This window comes from Octopus bimaculoides, chromosome 22 (assembly GCF_046866305.1).
Source record: "Octopus bimaculoides isolate indiv1 chromosome 22, ASM4686630v1, whole genome shotgun sequence".
Lineage (NCBI taxonomy): Eukaryota > Metazoa > Mollusca > Cephalopoda > Octopoda > Octopodidae > Octopus > Octopus bimaculoides.
The window spans coordinates 8,867,574-8,882,152 of NC_142949.1; the positions used below are offsets into that span (position 1 = coordinate 8,867,574).

The 14,579-nt window shown below is 35.1% G+C and overlaps 2 protein-coding genes across 7 annotated transcripts in view; both read left to right on the forward strand.

Annotated features, from left to right (window-relative positions):
* Positions 1-4,017, forward strand: part of LOC128250513 (uncharacterized) — an 8,275-nt gene extending 4,258 nt beyond the window's left edge. Inside the window, exons 4-5 of one of the 2 annotated variants that reach the window (XM_089339675.1) lie at positions 2,131-2,190; positions 3,177-4,017. In XM_089339675.1, the coding sequence (XP_089195801.1) occupies positions 2,131-2,179 (49 nt within the window). In that variant the 3' untranslated portion in view covers positions 2,180-2,190; positions 3,177-4,017. The remainder of the gene's footprint in view (positions 1-2,130; positions 2,191-3,176) is intronic. The other variant, XM_052975674.2, reaches the window with a different exon arrangement.
* A 9,383-nt stretch (positions 4,018-13,400) lies between these two features.
* Positions 13,401-14,579, forward strand: part of LOC128250514 (uncharacterized) — a 37,390-nt gene continuing 36,211 nt past the window's right edge. The window contains exon 1 of one of the 5 annotated variants that reach the window (XM_089339608.1): positions 13,401-13,635. The gene's annotated coding sequence lies outside the window, so the exon portion shown is untranslated. Of the gene's footprint in view, positions 13,636-13,741; positions 13,970-14,579 lie in introns of those variants that run through there. The other 4 variants (XM_089339607.1, XM_089339606.1, XM_089339609.1 and 1 more) reach the window with 4 other exon arrangements.

Here is a 14,579-nt window from a genome sequence, read left to right on the forward strand (position 1 = left end):
CACTTCAACGCAATGAGCCACACCATTGCTAGTGTATCGATGTGCGGCACATCTGCACTCTGTGGATTCGTACACACATATAAACGTAAGAAATGACAGGAATTACAACACCACCAGGTCTAAATAATCACTTTCCCTTCTATTCCTCCCCCCCCCCCCTCCTAATATAGCAATTACGATTTTATTTTCTAAGCTCTCCCCTCACGTTAATTATTCTACTTCTGCATCAATCTCATCAGCTTTTGTCACTATGATTTCTCTTGTCTCACCGAAAGGTTTTCTCACACTGCTTCCCTCTCAATGTGTATAATCTCAAGTTCGTTTGCGTCCTCTATCAGTTGCTGTCAATGGCTCAAATGTAGAGCACACAATACTTTTCTCCCTTTCGTCCTCCAACTCTTCTCTCAACCTTCCAGAGGTGACATATCAGAAACTGAAAATTTATCTCCTCATGGCTAAATCACTTTAAACTTTCCGTCTTATATAGTTGTCCGTTTGTCCAGTCATAATCTCGCTTGACTTCCCCAAGTCCTATTAGCGTTATACATCTTTAATTCTGTCGTATAGCACAAAGGCTTTCCTTGTATACAGATACAGGTAATTTATGTTCGTGCTCTCCCCATAACTCGTCCTTTTTATCCTTCACTTTTGAGACCCACGTGTTGTTTTCTATATGTCACATTCCGTTCTTCATGCTTGATCTTTTGTACTCCAGGGGCATTTAATTGTTGACGCCATGGAATTGAATTATATGATCGTTAAGTGTCTGAAATGTTGATGACTTTTGGTCAATAACTGTAGACATCAGCAGGACCACGATCTTTGGGTGTTTTTCGATGTATACAAACTTTAAAACCTCGCCGTCGTTGATGTTCAGGTTTTACATGGAATTGTAAAAGTATAAAGCATGACTGCTGCTGTAATTTACAAAATATGATTCATGTGATGAATAATGGCATAATCCAGACTGTAGTCTCTATCCTGACCTCCCTTTTAATATTATACTGACATTCAACTTGTGTCGTAAGTATAGAGGATGGGTATCATTCCTCAGATGATTGACAAGCCTAGAGGAATCTGGCGGGTTCACTATTATACAGCATTAAATCTATTCAGCTTTAGCAGCAACGCGCAAAAGTCATCAATATACACAAATTCAACTATTGCATCTAATATTACAATTACTTTTACTAATATTACTATTCGTATTAAAACTAATAGATCTTACCAAATACTATAATAATAAAACTAATAGATCTTACCAAATACTATAATAATAAAACTAACAACATCAATAAACAACAAGGAAACTGAACAAATAACACTTTCGTGCAGCATTTTGCTTTATGATTTCCGCTGGAAAAAATCTAATTTTTGCTTAAGGAAGATTTCAAGCTATCGAGTGTAATAAGGTTTCAACCAGTTTAAGAGTAAATTGAACCTAAACACATAATTCGAAAACTAAAGTTATTTGAAATTACAATATACTATAATAAGGATTATTATTGTTACCGAAACTGTAATGGAATCTGAATTACATAAATGCATTTGCCACAACACTATATCAGTTATTCGCCCTTCGTTGCTGTAACTGTGTGATTTTTTTTCCTGTGGTAAGTATAGAATTTATATTGTAGTGTCATACTCTGTTATTGCACGAAATATTTTTTAGTAGACTCGTTGAATACCCGAATCTCCCATAGTTCAGCAGATATATGATTACGGTCGACGGAATTATGATTACTTGGTCTTTTGACATACATAATGTGTCCGTCGTGTATTGTTACATTACTTAATATGTTGTTGTGAGTTGGAGATAGTTGGGCTTGATTTAATGACGATTTGACTGTTTCGAGTTTCGTGTAACTATTGTCACTCAAACCCCGACAAAACTTATGCAAATATGATTATGACATATTTAGAAATTATATTAATTCTGAAATTGCTACGAAACTATGGCAGCACTTTCTACTCGTATATTAATTAGATGAGCAAAACATTTCTAGACAATTGTTTTATTCTATTTTATGAAAGAATGCAGAAATGAAATTAATTTATATTGTTCTCATAATGGAATAAATTACATTCAATTCAAAATAGAATATGATTAAGGGAAACTATCAATTTTAGCTATTTTCTTGAAGACATTGAACAGCCGAACAGAGATGGAAACTTATAACATACCCAGAGGTACGTAGTGTTAACTATTCATTATTTTGTGTAACTCAAAGCACACTAGGGCTATATTTGTGTTAATTTCACCAAAACGATATTCACAAATGTGACATGCTATTCAACTTGAAGATCTTAAGGATTTACTCCTAGACAGACAATCATTTTCCTGATACAAATACAAATAGATCATGATTATCAATTCAAATGTGCTGAACCAAATGAATAATGAACCAAATTTTAGATTTATCCCATTATGTCAAAATAGTGACGGTAATTCGAACATACTGGATGAATAGGTCTGACATTGATTGAAAACTGTCGAGAGTATTTAAAAATAGATACATCTAATTAACATACATTCATATTTGTTACAATTATTAAGAGAAGAAATTTAATATTCCCAATGTTATCTTCTCTCTAACTATTAACATTTATTTATTAATTTCCCTGTCTACATTTTTGTATGAAATTCTGGCTATACAGTAACCCCTCGACTATCGCGGCTGTTACGTTCCAAAATAACCCACATTAGGTGTAAATCCGTGAAATAGAAACAGTACTATACTGTATATATATTTTTTCATTATTTTTATAGTTAGTATATATTTCTTTTATTATAAATGCAAAACAACATAACGGATGAATCGACGTAAGCTTAAATAATAAACCGCGATAGGTGAACCGCGATAGGTGAACCGCGATAGGTGAACCGTGATATGGCGAGAGATTACTGTATATTTATATTTATATACTTAGTTGATAGGAAAATTAAGAAAATACAGTCAGTAATCGTTAAAAGAGAAAAAAATGACTTGTGGTATTTGTTTCAGTTCTGCATGTTGTGAGATCAAGTCTCCTTAGATTCTTTGGATCTATCGATCTCGATAAAATAAACACCACTATCGTCTAATCTCTTCGCTAAATATTCCTTGACTTCTGCCTTAATTAGAAACCAGAATTTAATAGTATCTTTTATTTCCTCCTATATTCTGTATTTGCAGTAACAAGTTTAAGAGAAATAAACCTAATCCTAAATGTAACGAACTGTTCTGTGACGGTAGCGGGCGTCCAACATCCTTTCGCTGCTGCCCGGGTTTGAAATGTGTATGTAGAATATTACTTAAATGCCGTTGTAGTTCAAAAGATACGATCCACATGGCTCATAACGGTATACACCAAACTGTAATCGCTTTTCTGATTTTTATTGTAAATTTACCATCTTATTGACGTTCTGCTCTGGTGAATCTTGTGGATAAATGTCATACGTCAGATTGTTTTTTATACAATGGGGAAAATCGATGAGAAGAAATGCAGACAAACAAAGCAAAGGAGCAAAAGCAAAAGGAGAAAAACAAAGCAAACAGCAAAAGTACAATCAACTACAACAAGAACATCAACAAGTGTTGTTGCTGATAATGCTGCTGTGCTTTTCTACCTCCTCCTCCTCCTCCTCCTCCTCATCTACCTCTTCCTACTACTACTACTACTACTACTACTACTACTACTACTACTACTTTTTCAATTTTGAAAATTAACCAATCGTCAAATCCTATAACAGTAGAAAAGCTATGAATAAACATCAAGAGACATAATGAAATATAAAATATTAACGAACAAAAGTTTGATTTTGTAATTTATCCTGGAAAGAAATTCACGTTTGTTGCACCAAGAACGGAAATGGTAAAAGAAGAGAAAATCTGTAGACCATAATCTACAACTATGAGTTTTCTAACAAACCTAAATTAATACGACCAACGTATTTGATATCTAATATATTTATGCTATTAATACGTCAAATTTTAATGAAATTCCAATGAAATAAATTTATTAAAGCCTCACAAATACTTAGTGCTTCGTTTTTCGCTGTGCTCTTTGTTTTATTGAACGGTAACAAAATCTCAGTGCTTCGTTCTTCGCTGTGGTGTTTCCCCTTAAGTTATCGATATGGATGGTAAGAATTTACATTGCAGTGTCACACTATATTATTGTAAAAAAAAAAGAATATTCTCCAAGTTCTATATTTATAACATTTAAATACATAGAAGCAGAAACATTAAAAAACTATTTTGTAATGTTCATAAAGTTCAATTAGCGCTTTTATACATTCATAGTAATCATCAGATTTCAAAATGTATTTAACTGATAAGTGAGTCCTTCACAACTGTAGTAGAATGCCTGACTTCTTCCTTTCTGTACTTCTTAGAAGGCTCCAACAAGCCGAACATTTGGAATACAGTTTTAACCAATCTTAAACGTCGCTGTTTGCCGGACATAACGGTATTACTGACCCCACCTTTATTTTAACCAATTAGCTTGTGGTTTACATGTAATAGTTTTATGAGTGATCAAACTTACTTGGTTTCGATCGTTTTTACCTTAATCGGTGGGAGTCTTCTGTAATTTGTTTATATTCATATGTTAAAGATATTTTTTAATCCACATCATTAAAAATAACAGCACAATCACAACTGATATTTATTACAAAAGTACAGATACACACTAGTACCTAAATTTCAAATCCTATCACCCAACACACAAAACGCAACATCCCGAATGCCTAGTCTGGAAAATTTGTACTATAGTAGATGATCTAAATACCAAAAACACACGACTTATAGAACTCAAAGGATTTCTGCTCAAGCAAAATTAGATTTGTAAGACAGAAGAGAAGTGGCTTCTGTATGGCATATTAACAACTTTGTGGCGGTAATTATCAAAACGTGTCGCTACACTTCTCTCCGACAAGAATCTTAATAAAATTACTCTTTCAAACTGTTGTTTTCATGTATTATGAAGATACTCTGCCTAATGTAATACAAAGTGCAGGATATGAGATGTGTACTGTCAGCATATTTCGAGGAAGCCTTAAAACGTCAGAGGAAATGCTTTTTAGTATTTATTCAGGCTTCTATGTCCTGTGTTCGAATCCCTTCGGTTCAACTCTTCCTTTCCTCCTTTTTGAGGCAATGAATAATGTTCCAGTATACCCCACTTTACGCTACAATTACAAACTCGGGATCCTTTTATTAATTCAAGAAATCATTACAGTGTGTAGTAGCTATTATTTCCTATATTCTTATTCCTACAATGTATTAAAAAATGAATAATATTTCCTTCAGGCTTTGATTTTGTTACATTTATTCAAACCCCAACGAATCGCCTCTCACCATATGGCATTCATGTTCTCCAACTACTCCAGCCCATTATCAGAGATGCACGTATTGTCAACCACTAAAGGACGTGCTCAAGTGGATAAGGTGAAGTAACTGACGAAGAAATTTATGGTATTGGTCAGAATATTTGCTGTTACGATATTTCTGCTTCAGCAAATCAGCGCTGAATTTTTCTAAAATATAATACAAAATGAGTCACTTTGAAAACATTGATGTCCATGTACGAAAGCTTAGTTTGGAGGGAATATTAGTAATTTCCTTTGAATTTCTAGAAGCAAATAGGAAATAATACTTACTGTCCAAAGATAAGAAAAAGAATAAACGTTTTGTTACAGAGTTATCTATGAGACAGATAACCTATCAGCATCCTGCATTTGATTTTATCTGATGAGATAAATTATAGCTGGAGCAAATTCCAAGAAATTCAGATTTCCTATACTGGTAGGGATTAAAATATATTTTAAAGATATGTAAAGATCAAAGGCACTGGCGTTGCTGTGTGGTGAGAGGTTTGCCTCCTAACCACATGATCCAGGTTCAATCCAACTGCGTGACAATTTGGGCAAGTATTTTCTACGATAGCCACAGGCCAACCAAAGCATTGTGAGGGGATTTGGTAGAGGGGAAGAAGGGAAACTGAGAGAAGCACGTCGTGTATATAAATATATATATATATATATATAATAATAATAATAATAATAATAATAATAATGTACATACATACATACATACATATATATATATATATATATATATATATATATATATATATATATATATATATATATATATATAATATATAGTTTTAGGGTAAATAACCAAGTTTCAAGAACTCATCGATGAAAATCCACTATCACATATAGAAAAATTAACAATTAAAAGCACAATAAATGAGTATAATATAAAGCAAAGTAAATATCATAAGATAAATATAATAAAATGATTACATGTGCTTCATAACTAATTTTCAAATAGAAAGGAAATTTAAATCGATTAAAATCAATTGAAATTATCGAAAATAAATTCTATTCAAAAATATAGCTAATCGTCAGATCATAAGTAGAACAATAATTAGATATATATATCTCAACCAACAATAAGTACCAAATGAATTAATATGAAATACTTATTTTATAAAGATAGAAAAATTATTAAAAATATCAAAATAATAACCATTCAATAATCGTCCCTTCCTCCATTATAATAACATGTATATTATATACAAAAAACAGCTTACATAAATTATCATTGTTTTAAATTATCTTTGTTTTAAATACAATTTGAACGAAGTTTAAGTTTAAAATAATAATGAAGATAAAATTAGTACATATTTAACCGGTGTAATAGTTAAAGCTATACTATTTAAAGCTAAAAACGTTTATTTAATTATCATTAAAAATCAATTGAATAATAGAAAAATACAAGAATATTTATTTCTACAAACGAAAGAATAAAAATATGAATGAAAAAATTATGAATGAAAAAATTATGAATGAAGAAATTAGGAAAGAAAAAATTATTAAGAATAAAAGATTAAACTTTATATATATATACAAAGTTTTAATAAAAAAAACCTTTAACGATATTATAAACAATAAAGACTAATTATTAATCAAATATTATCAATCAAAAATAATCGAAAATATATCAACACTATTCAAATCGAAGTTCTAATATTATGTAGAAATGAAACTATAACTTCTAAATAATTTAGTGTTAAATAAGTTATCTATTAAAAATAATCTTTAAAGAACCAAATGAATAATATAAAAAACAAGAATACATATTATTTTCAAATAGTAGAAAATCTTTAGCAAAGTAAAAACAGTACTTATCCATATTTTTCCGTAATTCAAACTCAAATTTGAAAAGAGAGAAAATAGAAGAGGGAGAAGTATAAGCGTCCAGTCTTTAGAACGTCCGTGCAGGAAAAGAAAGATTGTCACGTATATCTATATATTAGTGTGTGTGTGCATGCATGCATGTATGTATGCATGTATGTATACATGTATTTGTCTTTTGTGTTTGCGTTTGCTCCCCCATCCACCGTTTCACAAACGTTGTTCGTGTGTTTACGTTTTCGTAGCCTAGCAGTTCAGCACTGGCGTCCGATAAATGAGTACCAGGTTTTAAAAAAGTACCAGTGGCGATCCATTCTCATTTAGCCGTGCCCCCAATTAAAGAGCTTTCTGGTTAGCACTGCTAGGCCACGAGCGGAGGGATGGTCATGCAGGGACTGCAACAAATACCCAGTGGGCTGCAATTGCGAAACCAAGGGAATCTTCTATGACGATGAGGTACTGGCCGACCCTAATAGCAGCTGCGACAACAGCAGCTTCCCCAACGGCTACTGCAGGAGCATGGACGACAGTACCAATAGTAGCAGTAGCAGTAGAAGCACGAACAGAACCAGTGGCAGCACCACCACCATCAACGACTGCAATGGGAGTACCCCTCACAGAAATAGCGGCAGACCCATCACCAATGATGCAATGATATATATATATATTCCGCCACTACATTCCTCCATGGCAAGATTTAATTTGTGTATACAAATTTAATTTGTGGTCCATGGGAAGAGCCGTTTTAGCGATGCGTCCTGCCCAGCTCTTCGAAACGCCGGTGTTAAAACGGGGGTAGCTGATGAAGTAGAATGTTCTCTATGTGGCTTGTGTGTTTTCTCGTCTACGTTTTGTTTGCAATGTCCTGTACCTAGATATGCACCTATACATACAGGTGGATGTCGGTACGCACATACCTGTACGTATATATGCATATACTCATTTACTATTTGTTTTTATGCAACCACATCCAGAGTTTCCCTTTTACCTCACCTAAAACCAAGGTCAAATCAAACTTTAATAGCATAGAATGGAAAAATCTAAGAGACTTACAACAGGACAAAAGCCTTACTATCAAAGAAGCTGACAAAGGTAGTACTGTAGTCCTAATGAACACAGATTTTTACAAACACCTAGCACTCTCCTTACTAAACGATAACTCCTTCTATGAAACTATCACCAACTATAAACAACAAAAAACTCTCAAAAACCTCACCACCCTTATACTCCAGCAAGGTCAAGGACTCACGGACAAAGAAAAAGATTACATCACTAATTTCAAATGCAAGCCCAGCCTCTTCTATGGCCTCCCTAAAATCCATAAGAACAAATCCATCACCGAAGCTTGCAAACTCTCCTCTGAAATCTACATCAACATCAAGGCACCGGAAGATTTAAAACTAAGACCCATTATAGCAGGCACCTCCTGCGAAACACATCGCTTAAGCAATTTCTTGGACATTCTTTTGAAACCTTTCCTAAGCCACATCAAAAGTTTCATCAGAGATGATCTTGACATGCTCAATCACCTCCCGAAAACAACAAACGAGGAGTCACTCTTGGTTTCTTTTGACGTGGTCAACCTTTATACAAATATCCCTCATGAATATGCGATTGAGGCAATTAAATTCTGGCTGCACAAACACCCAGAAACATTCCCTAATCGCATCAACACAACTTTCATCATAGAATCACTTAAGTTCATTCTGACCAACAATTACTTCCTGTTTGCAGACACATACTTTCGCCAAAAATGTGGTATCGCGATGGGTACTAAAGCTGAACCAGTCCTTGCGAACCTCATAATGGGTTTTTTTGAATTAACACTATATGAAACCTCACGTCAGAAATTTGGACACCTTTTCCACATCTTTTTAATGGATAACTGGAAAAGATATTTGGATGATTGTTTCATCATATGGAATGAACCCTATGAAAAACTTCTAGAATTCAAATCCATTCTTAATAACATATATCCCAACATTCAATTCACTATGGAATTCAGCAAACATCATCTCCCTTTTCTTGATCTCTTAATCATAAAAAAACCTAATAACCAAATCACAACCGACATCTACCACAAACCTACAAACTCACAACAATACCTCCTTTTTAGCTCATGCCACCCAAAACACACCAAGATAAATATCCCCTTTAATTTAGCTAAAAGAAATTGCACCATTGTCTCTGACCCAACCACTCGAGAAATACGCTTATAAGATCTCAAAAAAACACTGTTACAACGCCAATATCCCTCCACACTCATAGATCTTGGAATAAAACGTGCCAAGGAACTTGACAAAAACACACTAAAAACCAACCAACATAATAACACACCCAACCCCAAAATACTTCCATACATCTCCACCCATAACCCCAATAACATCGAAGCATTCACCACAATTAAACAAAACCTCCCCTTACTCACCACAGACCCGAACATGAACAATATCATTAATACACACAAAGTCCTTAAATGCAAAAGGCAACACAAATCTTTGAAAACATTATTAACCAATTCCAAACTACATACACCACTTCCACCCCCATCAGTTAAAAAATGTGCACGCTCTAATTGTGGCACCTGCCCCTACCTACTTGAAGGCTCTGAATTTACCTTCAAACGAGGAACAAAGTTTAAAATTAAAACCAATTTCTCTTGTTCCTCGAGTAACCTCATTTATGTCCTTACTTGCGCAGGTTGCCAAAACTTCTATATCGGACAGACGAGCCTCCCATTACGTAGAAGAGTAGCTGTCCATAAGGAACAAATAAACCTCCCTCAATACCGCCAAATTCCACTCAGTGGCCACATAGACTCTTGCGCCAGAAACAAAAACCCTAAATTCATTATATTCCCTTTCTATCAATGTAAAGACAGAATCTCCACACAAGAAAGAATCAACAAGGAGAATCTTTTCATAGAGAAATTCCAACCATTTCTTAACACACACACCCCTCAGTGACCTTATTTCTCTATGAACAGACACAAACTTCCTGTTGGAAAAAAAGAGTTCATAACTCTAACTAAAAACACGTGTCTCCCCTTACACACACTTCCTGTTTTGACACCACATTTCCTGCTTAACACAAACTTTTAACCCTTTTTTTAAACCTAACAAAACTCTCAACTCTCATGCATCCTTATTTTTCCTACCAATTTATACATGAACTACTATTGAACTACAAAAGCTCAAAGACAATATAATGTATGGGTATATTTATTTTTTTATATATTATTGTTTTATATATTATTTTCTTCATTTTGTACTTTTTTGTACTTCTTTGTAAAAAAAAACATTTTCATTCTCCTTCTTCTTGATAATTTGCTTCATCGCAATGAAAACCGGTTAGAAAAAATCTTTATTAAATTATGCTTCCAGTCCAGCATTCTAGCTTTTTTTCATTTTCCTCTATATATATATATATATATATATATATCATTGACTGTGTGATAAGTAGCTTGTTTACCAACCACATGTTTCCGGGTTCAGTCCCACTGCGTGGCACCTTCGGCAAGTGTCTTCTACTATAGTCTCGGGCCGACCAAAGCCTTGTGAGTGGATTTGGTAGACGGATATGTGTGTGTGTGTGTGTGTGTGTGTGTGTGTGTGTGTGTGTGTGTGTGTGTGTGTGTGTGTGTGAGTGTGTGAGTGTGTGTGAGGGTGTGTGTGTGTGTCTGTGTTTGTTCCCCCAACATCGCTTGACAACCGATGCTGGTGTCTATTGATATTACCATTTATTGCATGCAAAGCACTTGGAATTCTGTAGAGAATTTACCTCTCCATCAGTGTGTGTTATCAATTACAGTATTCCATTCTTCACTAAAGTGCTCTAAATTGGACCTAGATGAAATAATATTTTAGATTTTGTCGTCCCTCTGATCATTAAGTGCAAACACCTATTATCTATTTGCTACATTTATTTTCATCCACCAATCCTTGTGCATGCATGGATGACATTTCTCTCTATGTCACCTTTATTAGAAATTTTGTCCAAAAAGCGCAAATGCATCAGAACACAAGAAAGTACTTAAATAATCCTAGTTTTCTTGAGTCATCGCCGTTTCCTTTTTCTCTTCATTTCTTTTATTTCTGTTTTTGCTCTGGTTTAGATTCTGATTCTCTACCATGTGAAGAAGAAAAGGCGTTTCGTTTATGTTCCCAAGAAATAAAAAAAATTATAGTCTGTCTTCCACCGATTTCTAAATAAATACTGTAATATATTATGATTTTGGTCAGCAGCCATCATTTGTGAGATCTTAGTTCGCAGCCGAAGTAATCAGTCATAAATTCCATCCACCATACAGCATTCGTTTGAAACCCTGGGTAAGATATGTTGAAAAGAGATGTTACAACCTGACTTTGCTTCTTCAGATATCTGTAACCTAATTTCCTGGGGAAAACTGTAGTCTAACTTCTTGAAACGCAGATGTTGCTCTGACGTTCAGTGATGAACGTTGACGTAACAGAGAATATAAATTTAATATTGTTTGAAATGAGTTATTCTAGTTACGACTTATTATTGCTCGACACAGGTGTTAGCAACATTAAACCTCATCACATTAATCACGTTTTGTTATATATATATATATATATATATATATATTCTTTTCCTTTATTCTTTTACTTGTTTCGGTCATTTGACTGCGGCTATGCTGGAGCACTGCATTTGATCGAGGAAATCGACCCCTGAACTTATTTATTCTTTGTAAACCCATTACTTATTCTACAGGTCTCTTGCAGAGGATTGCGGTTACCATCAGGAGAGACCATGGGTGAACCCGACGGTAGTCGGTGTAGATATTTAGGGATCTTGGAGATGGATGACATTCAACGTAGAGAAATGAAAGTCAAGGTCAGCGAGACGTATCAAAAAAGGGTGAAAATAGTGTTGAAATCCAACCTGAGTGCCAAAAATAGGATTACCGCAATTAATATCTAGGCAGTTGCGGTGGTCAGATGTAGTGCGTCCATGGACTAAGGAGGAAATATCAACACTGGATAGAAGGACGAGAAAGTTGATGACGCTGCATGGGGCGCTACACCCTAAAGCAAACGTAAACAGACTGTATATGAAAAGAAAGAATGGTCGCAGAGGACTAATTAGTATAGATCATTGTATAAGGAGTGAAAGGAGAACGCTTGTATTGCCATTTATGTATAAGATGTATGTGTGTCTGCGTGTCTGTGTGCGAGTATTTCTTTGCGATGGACAGGCCACCTGTGAAAAATTGTTGTCAACTTACTCCCTCTCTCCTTAAAACTATGCATTTCTCACACCCACTTTTCTTTCCCTTCTTCGGCGTTTTAAAATATGCTTATGTGTACGAGTGTGTGTATATATGCACGACTACGGGGCCCATTATAGATATTTATTAAAATTCAATCAGTCCATAACTCTACTAGATGTTAGTTTAACATGTATGCAAAGTTTCGTCAAGATTGGTTCACTGGTGTAAGTAGCAAGACAGAAAAAATGTCACTTATGTATAAAATGTGTGTGTGTGTGTGTGTGTGTGTGTGTGTGTGTGCGCGCGCGCGTATCTGCGTGTGTGTGTGAGTGTTTCTTTGCGATGGAAAGGCCACCACTGAACAATTGTTGTCAATTTACCCTCTCTATCCTTAAAGCTATCTATTGCGAGCAGAAGCGAGCTACCGCCATCTCTAACAGAGGAGGTGTCCAGTACTGGAGTGAGGCAGAAAGAGACCGAAACCAGGTTTGTCTGCTGGTCCTGTCGCTAGAAGGTGGTAGGGGTTTTCTCCCCTGCTCGCAATATCTCCAATGCAACTGCGCATCGTTATTCGGCTAGAGGAGATGTTCTCATGGAGTTAATATATCTCAGTAAAGTCCGTTCGAACGGACAGCCGTTTTGAAGTGGCTGCGAACATTACTTGAAATATATACAGAATGTAGCGAAAATGGTATTAGATATCTAATTACATCAACCCCAGCACAAAACTGGTATTTATTTTATCGATCGGGAAATGATGGAAAGCAAAATAGATATCGGTGGATTCGAACTCAGAAAGTGAGGGCGGAGGAAACCCGCTCACCATTTTGCTCAGCTTGCAACAGATGCCGCCGGATCGCCACGAAACAATAATAGCACAAAGAAACTGATACAAGATACATTAATCATTGGCAACAATTAGAGACATAACAATTACAGCGCTGGCTGATTAGTTATACCTGGTCAATATTATTTATTGTTATATCTTCTTTTATTCTTCTATCAGCCGAGGAACTAAGTCGTAAAAACCCGTCCATCATGCAGTTTTGAATCCAGTGTAAGCTGTGCTACGTAGAGATGTTATGACCGGAGTTTTGGTTATTCAACAATCAGTAACCTAACGTCGTGTGGAAATCTGTAAACATCTTGACGCGCATCTATTGTTCTGACATGTGTAGCTCGACAGCTGTGGAACTGCAAGTGTCAGTAAATGGTAAGTCACATCGCATAAACCATGCCCGTGATATATATATGTATGTATGTATGTATGTATGTATGTATGTATGTATGTATGTATGTATGTATGTATGTATGTATGTGCAAATGTGTGTGTGGTGTGCGAGCGTGTGTATGTGTGTAAACAAAAAGACGAATCTCTTGTGAGAGCAAATTCAGAAAGACAGAAGGAAGCACAAGCTGGAGCAAGCAAGGTTTAAAGCTGTTCACTGAATAACTAGCACAACACAGCCCTCATCAACCAGTTTGAATTTTACGCAAGAGAAAGTCTACTGAGCTCTCTTTATATAAATACCGTTCGAATCTAACAAGTATGTAACATTTAGATTATTCATTGTGGCTGTATGTGATTCAGTAATAACAATAGACAGAGTATGTTATGGTAATGATGATGGTGGTAGTGGTAGAGCTTAATTCGTTTGTTGCCTGTTTGCATGTGTACAGTCCAAGATCTGCAAAGAGAGAGGATAACCGGAATGATTCACAAATTTCCACTTTACATCTCATCGATTGTATTTGATGAAAGTGAATCAGTTGACTCCTTAAGTTTTGGATGAAGTCGAGCTTTCGTAATTTTTGTTTTTTTAATTAATGCAAATCAGTTCTGAAAGAACAAGTGAGCATATTTATGCTGGATGTTTGTGTTATACATTTCTCATTAGTTTACGAAAGATGTTCCCATTTTCTTATTTTATGTCGAAACACTCACATCCACCAAACTGCTGATCTTTGCAACAGTGCCTGACTGCCGTTCTTTGTTCCACAGAACACCATTTGACCAATTTTGCTATCAGTAGATCGCTGTTTGTATTGAGTTAACTCACCAATATTCTTTGTTTAGAATCGTGTGAATACATTCTGGTTCTGCTGTAGCTTTGTCATAGCAGTCAAAACAATACGTTTTTCATATAGAGTTTTAGG